The sequence below is a fragment of the Echinops telfairi genome, unplaced genomic scaffold, assembly GCF_000313985.2.
Source record: "Echinops telfairi isolate 266 unplaced genomic scaffold, ASM31398v2 ScPeMD7_1;HRSCAF=3_0, whole genome shotgun sequence".
Lineage (NCBI taxonomy): Eukaryota > Metazoa > Chordata > Mammalia > Afrosoricida > Tenrecidae > Echinops > Echinops telfairi.
In genome coordinates, this window is record NW_022103896.1 from 15,921,003 (window position 1) to 15,930,386 (window position 9,384).

General features: G+C 47.5%; 1 protein-coding gene across 1 annotated transcript in view; it reads right to left on the reverse strand.

The window, feature by feature from the left end:
• FER1L6 (fer-1 like family member 6) overlaps positions 1-7,447 on the reverse strand; it is a 136,169-nt gene extending 128,722 nt beyond the window's left edge. The window contains exons 1-4 of the mRNA XM_004697400.2: positions 7,372-7,447; positions 3,418-3,538; positions 236-290; positions 11-142 (exon numbers count right to left, since the gene is read on the reverse strand). Coding sequence (XP_004697457.1) covers positions 11-142; positions 236-290; positions 3,418-3,538; positions 7,372-7,447 — 384 coding nt within the window. The remainder of the gene's footprint in view (positions 1-10; positions 143-235; positions 291-3,417; positions 3,539-7,371) is intronic.
• Positions 7,448-9,384: the final 1,937 nt, after the last annotated feature.

A 9,384-nucleotide genomic window follows, 5' to 3' on the forward strand; every position in this document is an offset into this window, starting at 1 on the left:
CATGACTTACTTCATTGTAAAACGGGCTGTTGGTTCCTTCCTTCACTGTCGTTTGCTTCTTGTCATCCCCGACCTCAATGATCACCACTGGGTCGATGTTCTCGCCCACCAGCTGGCGGGCCTCCGTGATGGTGATGGCAATCTGGAACACAGATGACAGAACACAGGTCTTTGCTCTCCCAGAAGTCAGGGCTCATTCACACAAGAGCAAGGGGAGACAGAGTGGGGTACTTACTTGATAAGTCTGAGACTTGACCTCCCCGTCATGGATCTTCGTCACCAGTTTTGACCTGTTAACAGAAAGTCTAATATATTTACTTCATCAAGGAAGCAAATACTTTTGATCCCTATGCGTTTGGTGTTGGGTGCCCTCAAGTGGAACTTCCCTATAGAGTTTTCTTGCTTCTAATCTTTATGGGTGCAGATCACCCCATCTTTCTCCTGTGAATCCACTGGGTGGGTTCAAACAACCCTTTTGGCTTAGCAGCTGAGTACTTAACCACTGTGCCCCCGGGACTCCTTTGGACCCATACACAATGGTAATAGTTTCCCAAACATTCCCAACGACTCTCATTGTTATCATATCATATATTTTCTCTACATCTCTGAGGGACGTGCAAGTGGACCAGTGACTAAACTTCTCGATGCCTCATTTTCCCCATCCCAAAAGTGAACCTAATAATAGCACCTACCAGATTGAATGATTGTTAGAAATTAAATAACAACGTGCATGTAGAACAGTGGTTCTCAACCTTCCTAATGGTGCAAACCTTTAATACAGTTCCTCATGTTGTGGTGACCTCCCCAAACCATAAAATTATTCTCATTTCTACTTCATAACTCCAATTTTCCTACTGTTATGAATTGGATGACCCCTATGAAAGGGTTGTTCAACCCCCAAAGGGGTCACGACCCACAGGTTGAGAGCCACTGATGTAGAGGTTAATACCGCAGCGCCTGGAGATCATAAATGTGAACGCGTTTTATAAATGGTACTCATTTTTCATTTAATGGATGGAGAAACAGAGATGCCTCAGCAAATCAGTGGCAGAGCTGGGTCTAAAGAAGGACCTCCTGGTCTCCTATCTGACCTTCTCCACATGACCACTGTGCCATTTCCAGTAGAGAGAACAGTTGTGCTTCATAATTGCTTTTGAAAGAATTGACTAAGGAGAAAATTGGACGGAATGACCAAGATGCCATCTCAGTGAGGTTTCACATTCTAGGGGATTTCATTTATCTGGACTGTCACAGGTAATTGAAAACAGATGTGCAAAGCCCGGGCATTTCGAAACTGCATAATCACATACAGCGATGAAGAATCCCTGCTGTCACAGAGTAGCAATGAGTGGAAATGAGCTGAGCTTTCGTTCCTATTGCATTTTGTTCTCTTGGCTTGGAGCAAGCAAGACCAGCTCGCATTTGACTTCATTTCATTTCTACTGATTACAGTAGAGTCTAGTAGAGAATAAACTAGTAAACATCTAAAGGCTTTGGAGTCAGACTGATCTGAATGAGGGCATTTGTTCCCCTAAGTTGTATGACTTTGGGAAAATTTTTCAGCCTTGTTTGTGAATGTGGAACTAATAATTTCTACTTTCGTAGGGTGGTGCTGAAGATTAAAGGAAGTTGTGCATGTAAGATAAGGTAGGTATCATTGAATATATTCATCCATAAAATGGCAAATCTCTACTGGTTATTTAGAATGGAAAGCTTTGTTCTTGGCATGGCGAGGGGCAAGACAAAGATTTCTAAGACAGGGTCTTGACTCTTGAAAACTGACTAGCTAGAGGAGGGAGGACCAAAATAGAAAGAAAGAAAGAAAGAGTGAACTAGTCTATACGTTGATGAGTAAGGCATGCAATAGGAAACATGTGATAGATGCTCAAAGGAGGGAGCCATTCCTGAGGGTCCTTGTAACCAACAAAGACCTCATTGCAGAGGCTGGCTTTGAACTGAGCATTGGTGGGTGGGTGGAATCTCAACTGGTGAATGGACCAGCCAAGGAGACAGAAGAAGGCTGCCCTTCCTGACTTCTCTTTCCCTTGCCTTCCTCCACTTGAGGCTATTATCCTGGTGAAACTCATTACAAGGAGTACGTTGAGGGATATTAACTCCTTGGTCAGGGCTGGGTAGAAATGTGGATAGTCTAGTGAGTTACATGGCATGGGCAGCTTATTGCAAGGCCAGCAGTTTGGATCTACTGCTAGCTCCAAGGGAGAAAGATGAGGTTTTCTGCTCCCGTGAAGATTTATAGCCTCAGAAACCTTAAGAGGTCATTCTGGTCTCTGCCTATAAATTGACATTGGTTCAAAGGCAGTGGTTTATTTGTTTTTTGTTATTGTTGTTTGGTCAAAGACCCTAGGGAAAGCGTGGTCATCTCATGTTTTCTCTGAACTATTACCTTCTCTATCTTCCATCTGTTTCTCACTTCCCTCCGCCTTATACACACAAACACTGCCAACATGTCACAGCCCAGAAACAACAACTCAGGATTGGTCACACAGGCAAGTATGAATGTACTGTGCTGACAGCAATGCCTGAGAGATTGTCATGAGTTAGAAATTGATATCAACAAATGTGCTAGATTGATAATGTCGAAAGTCCTAATTATTGGCCTCTCTGGACCACGTTTTTTGCCCTGTCACTTTGTCATGCCCTGCCACTCTGATGTGGGCTGATCTTGTGACTTGTGTTGGACAATAGAAAGCAGCAAAATGACTTCTGCCAGTTTGGGTACAAGCTTGGGCTAGTCTGCTGGAGGATCTCAGGTGAGGAGATTTCAGTGGTTCTCCACTGAAGCAACTTTCAACGACAACCAACAGACCTCAAGCTAAAATCAGCAGAGCTTCCAACCTGACCCGTAGCTGACACATGAATGATGAGTCTGCAATTATCTGGAGCCAGTAAAGTGATCCAAGTGACACACAGGTTCGTGAAAAATATCACATATTCCCTATCTTATATTAATCCGCTGATTTGGGGGTGGTGGTGGTATTTGTTACACATCCACAACTCACTGATATAGCAGCTTGCATGCAGTAGGCCAGCTTGCTTTGATCTCTTATTGGACGGTATAGATACCAACCTCTTCTTTGAGACAAACACAAAGTTATGCTATTTAGCACTTTGATAAGATGTTTTAGAGAGCAGTAGAGTGGCAGCTGTTGAATCTATGTCCTACGGCTGCTGCTTATGAAAGACTTAAGACCAGAAATAATAACGATAGGACCCTGATCTATTGAAGACTGCCTAGTACCAACAGTCCAACACAGCACTAACAAAAGACAGTCTGCCTGCCCTACACCTTCGATGCTATACCTCTTATTCTCTTCTCTTCTCCCCAAGCTTGAGGAGTATCTGACACATAGAAGGAGCTCAATAAATGCTGGTTGACCACCGGCATTCACATTGTACCTTCTCTTCACGGGCACTGGGGGGACAGGAGTGGTAGAATCATCATTAGAGGTCAAATCTCCTCCCGGTCCTTCCTGGCCAGAAGGACCCTCCTGGGGCACTTCTGTTTCACCTTGACTGTCTAGAAAAGCAAACAAAGAAAGAAAACCCTGTTAAATTTGGAAAACAGACAAGCTGAGCCCCCACTGTGTACTCAGCACCATGTGCAAGAGCGTGTAAGATAGCCGCTATCTGCACGGAAAAACAGCATCTTATTGAAAAGAAAGCCAGCTCCATATCTCAATTTCCTAAACGGTAATGCTGCTTCTGTCTGTTTGCAAAAGGGGACGGGGCAGGTTTAAATGCATAGTGTTGTGGAAAGAAATGTGGGCTCTGAGATTAAGGACGTGCTTTCAAGTCATGACCCTGCCATTTCTGAGAAATAGGACTTTAGACAAATGAGTTGTTTTCTCTGGGCCTCCCAGGTGACACATGGCTGCTGGACCAATGGCCCTTTCTGAGCAACCAGGGGCAGAGAAAGCGTCAATAGACCACCAGCATCCTTCAGCTGCTTCCATCACCAGGAAGTCTGATGTGATCCACCTTGGATGCTGTCTGGATGCAAAGATTTCGTGTTTGTTTTGTTTTTTAATCTCCAGAAGATTCTGAGCTAACACACAGCAAAGCTTGAGCCCCGTGCTGCAGCCTCTCCTGGAACAGAGCGCAGATGAGGAACACACGAGTTCTGCAGGTGGCTGGAGGGGTTGCTGCTTCACAAGGCTGAGGACACAGAGACCTGCCATCATATACCCCAAATCTAGCACCAAGTTTGACACTTAACAGGTATCCCATTCCTATGTGTTGGATAAATGACTGATCACAGAAGGTGCCCAGAAACAATTCATTGGGTAACTATTTAATGTAGGGGTGGGAAACCCACAGGCCACACGAGACTAGAGAAATCATCAATAGCAGCTAACTCATATCACGCACCTCACCAAAGAGGAGCAGTTCCAGCTATTCCATGGGAGTGAGCTAGTTAAATGTTGGCCCAAACAGAACAGGCTAATTTTTAAATTGATAATTTTGTATAGCCCACAAATGAGGTTAGAATGATTCAAATGACCCTTGGCAGAAAACAAAGGTTCTCCACTGTGATAGTTACATAATCTGTTGTCAATTTGGGACTTGAGTGAAGGGGTGGAGGTTAGCCTGTCAATCAGGTGGCAGCTTGATGACCTCATTTGGAGGCACTAAGGAGATAAATAGCTCCCTGGAGGTGGAACACACTCACTCTCTGAGACATTCCTGCTGAGAAGACACATGGAGCTACGCTAGAGCCCTGGAGCTGAAGGAACTACATGGAGACCCCTGCTAGCACTATTTTTTCACTACCACTGGATCCACAAGACTTTCCATCCACTGGCCTGTGATCTTCCTGCATTCAGCATCATTGCACGTGTTTCGTGAGTCTGAAGAGGACTGGTATCAGACATATGAGCTAATATCGGACTTATGGACTTGACCTAGACTGGGCTGGGATGTTTTCTCAATATACAATTGCTCTTTTATCTAAAACTCTCTCTTATACACATATGAGTGTCTATGAATTTGTTTCTCTAGTCATCCCAGACGAACACACCCACTCCTGATTTAATGGATGGGTTGAGAGTAATTGGGATGTTTATTAAAGCATAGCTACCATTCCTCAAAAGACACAGATAAAAGAGACAGAGATGCTGACTCTCCTAACATTTCACCCAGAAAGGCCCCCAACTTCCCGCAGAAGCTAAGAAGGAAAGAACAAGTTCTGTGGACTTTGTTTTGTCAGTCTCCAACAGGGTGGCGGCCCAGCAGGAGCCAGGCTATTGACTTTCTAGGAGGGCCCTGACCCCTCCTGCCCTGTTTGCTTTGTGGGCTGAAGGTTCTAATTAGAATGAACCACAGGAGGCAGCTTCTTCACAAGGGCTCCCTGCTCCTCTGTAAACGCCTGTGGTTGACTGCCCTACACCTTAGCCGGCTGCCTCTCTCCTTCCCTGCCTGGTCAGTAATGGGTCCTGTGGGGGAGGACGCCCTGGCCATCATCCGAAAGGACAGACTTTGGTAGAAGACTGACAGGGCTCAGGAACCAGCTTCCCCATGTATTGGCTGTGAGGTTTTGGAAAAAACACCCCCACCCTCTCTCTGAGCCTCGGTTGTAAAGAGAGGGCATTTCAGAAACCTCCTACTGTATGCCACACACAGCAGGGTCACGTTAAATGTGTCATAAACAGCGCTGCTTTTCATAACATCCTTGAAGGAAGGGACTGTGTCTTGGTCAAGCCTCAGTGCCCAGGGCCAACTGCAGTGGTGAAATTGCCAGGACACCAGAAAAGACCCCCAAATTTTTCCACCCACCCAGTGAAGCCTCCCAGTGGGTAGAAGCACTAGACAGTGACTTCCATTTAACTTGAAGCTTTGTCTTCACTTCTCCCTGTCCCAGCCCAAAGCGGTTCTTGATCATTATTAGTTAGTAGCACCATAGCATGAATCCATTTCTATGGGTCCTACTGTAAAGAGAGGTTTTTTTTCCCCTGAGGGCACTGGGTGGGCCTAAGGCCACAGGCCACTAGCTCTGGGGAGCAGTAAAGGCCACCCACAAGGAGACAAGAGAGGTGAAGAGGAACCAGACCACGCCACTATTTTGATTTAGCTCATAGGTGCCCACACTTATTGGGCCTACTGCCTTCTTTTGGGGGAAAAAAAATATCATTCAGCACCCCCTTGGCAATTACTAATTATTGTACTCACAGCCCCGTAATCCAGGAGAAAGTGTAGGTATTGCTCTTGCAGCCCCCTCCCATCATCCCCGTGCCCCCACCCCCCATGAGTCCTATTCCCCACTTTGGGACACGCTGGTTTAGGAAAGACCTAGAAAGGTAGGGCCGACTACAGAAGTCCTCAGAGGACCTAGTGGAAACAACTGATCCTATGTGATTCAACAAACATGAAATGTTTATGCCAAACCGGAGCCCTGATGGCACAGTGGTGATGTACTGGGTTGCTAACCTCAAGGTCAGACGTTCAAAACCACCAGCTGCTCCATGGGCAAAAGATGGGACTTTCTACTTCCGTAAAGAGTGATAGTCTTAGAAACTCACCGGGGCAGTTCTACCCTGGCCTGTAGGGTCATGGTGAGTCAGCGTCAACTCAAGGCCACTGCGTTTGGTCTTGTTTGGTCTAGGCTAAGGAAGGCATGGGAGCATTACAACGGTTAGCATGCTCAGTGGCTAGCTGAAAGTCTGGCAGTTCAAGTCCACCCAGAGAGCCTCAGAAAAACAGGCCTGATCATTTACTTCCAAAAGTTCAGGCATTAAAGACCCTGGAGAACACAGGCCTATCCCAGCACACGTGAGACTGCCCTGTGTTGGTGTTTACTTAAAAGCAACTGCCTACTGGGCTTGGCCTCTGCTGACAGAGTTCACACACCACACGGGCCTTCATCAGAAAGTCAGAGAGCCTGGCTCGGCCTGTGGACTCCACTGACTTGGTGCCTCCCTAGCTCGAGGCCAGCTTCGTGAGATGAGCCTACACAGCAGCACAGGATACACCCACACGACCCAACACCTGGCTTAGTGCTCTGCTGCCGCCATCGTTAAATTCTTACTGAAGCCTCAACAAGGAACTCTGGGTCCATTTCTCAGGGTGCCCTGCAATTTAGACAGCCGCTCCTTTCCAATCCTCTCACTGCCGCTTCACCAAGGCCCCTTGACTGCCTCACCCACTACTGCCCCACACTGATCCCCCTTTGGACCCTATGACCTAGTTACTGTACCTACCCCTGTGACTGGCCCAATGCCAGGGAGCCAGCCGGCAGCATGCTTCCTGCCTGCCTCTGTGGGGAGTGGAGAGAGGGCTGCAGACTCAGCCAAGGATGGGTCCCTCTACACAGCCCTCAAATTCCAATGTAGTCAGTTCCCTCCCAGAAAACCTCACCTTGCGCTGCCTTGTTGGCTAAGATTAAGCCCTTGTCTGCTTTCTTCTTCTTCTTCTTCAGCTTTAGCCCAAACATCCCCTTTCTGAAAAGAAGAAGGACAGTGGCATGACGCAGCAATAGTCACAGGAAGTCATTCCATCACGTTTTTGCCAGTGGCTGTGAAGTGTATTCCGACGCCTGGCCATCCCCAGTGTTTCAGAGTAGAACTGTGCCCCATAGGGAGAAAGCAAGCAGCTACCAAGGGCTCTCCTACTAGTGAACTTGCCTCCCCATCCACCCGGAATCAGAGTCGAAAGACAAGCTGGACCCCAGTGGATGCTATTACTGAAACCAGGACGACCCAACCCAACTGGAGCAGAAACCACGAGGGCCACCTGGAACCTCAGGTAAATGAGACACAATGCAGATACCAGTGGCAGTAGCTGGTGTTTCTTGTCACTGGCTCTGTGCCAGGCACATCATTTAGTCATCACCCCCGCACTGCCATCAACTTGATTCAGACTCACAGCGACCCTACAGGACAGAGGAAAACTGCCCCTGTGGGCTTCTGAGAATGTAAATCTTTCTGGGAGCAAAATGTCCCATCTTAATCATCACAGCAAAGCTGTAATATTCTAGAACCCGTACAGTTGAGGCAGTGAGGAACCGAGACTCAGAGAGGTAGGCAATGCTTCTGAGGCTGCATAGCTCCTGAGCGCAGCGTTATCAACAGAATCCAGACCTATCTGACTTCAGAGCCCAGGCTCTAACCGCTGGGCAGCTCCGAGCCTCTCAGTTCCTCTGAGCAGAGGGAATCCTCCCACCAGAGCTGGACTTAACAAGGTCACATCACGAATGTCCAACTCAGCTGACATGGGGTTCGTACCCCAAACGCCAGCTGCTGTGATGGCTATTATTGTCCAGGAGAAGGAAGCCGTTCTGAGCTTCCCAGGAAATGGGCCCTGTGCTAATGTGTCTAACAGACAGCACAGCCATCTCCCAGGTCGCCACCTGCCTCCTGAGAGAATCCCTTTCTGGGGCTGAGGGACAGCAGAGCTCCTGGTCTCTGTGGAAGGAGAGATGGACACTGTTCAGAAGCTGCTGATGGCAATCTCATGGAGGCAGGAGGGATAAGGAAGCGTGTGTTTGGAGAAGAAGGGAGGAAAAAACAGGGAAGGTTCAAAGCCTACTCAAGTGAACGCCGTGCAGTCCTGAGGCAGCGCATGAAAAGTAGCAGAACAATCCAAGGTTTCTCCACTGCACACATGTTTAGGACACGCATGAGATGGCTAAATATGATCAACAGTCACACGATTAGATGCTAATCCCAGTATCGTCTCTGTGCCTATCACGGGTCACCTAACCTCGCTGAACGTCAGGTCATGGGTAATGGGGATGACGGTGCTAGACGCTTGCTGGGAAGATGAATTGGAATAATAAGTGTAAAGCAATTAGCACAGTACCTGGCACATGGTAATTGCTCAAAAATGTTGGTTGATTATTGTTCTGAGGGATAGGATTAGGACCAAGGAATGGAATCTATTAGACAAATGTTCTATCTGTTGGTTCTGTTTAAGTATTGCCTGGATCCAGATGAGGACTTCTAGGGCATGGTGCTGTCTAAATGGTGGAACGGGCTGTGTTAGTTCCTTGTTCCTGGAAATGTACCAGCAGAACCCTGAGGACCACTGACAAAGGCTGTAGAGATGACAAGTCTCAGAGGGAGGGCTCATGGATCCCTTGAGCCCCCAAGATACACTAGACTAGATACAAAGACCACCTAGACACAAAGAACAACTCCGGGAGCACCGGACATGGTGGGATTCCTAACTTCCGGGACAAGTCACAGCCTCTCCGAGCTGATTCCTCATGTGCAGAATGGAGGTCGTGATCCAATACCTGCTGTGCGGGATGCTGGTGAGAATGAGATCACGTGAGTGAAGCACCGAGGACAATGCCTATTATACACAAAGGGCTGGATGGGTATCAGAGACCTTCTGGGACTGGCATGTACTCCCCCTTTGATTTGCCAC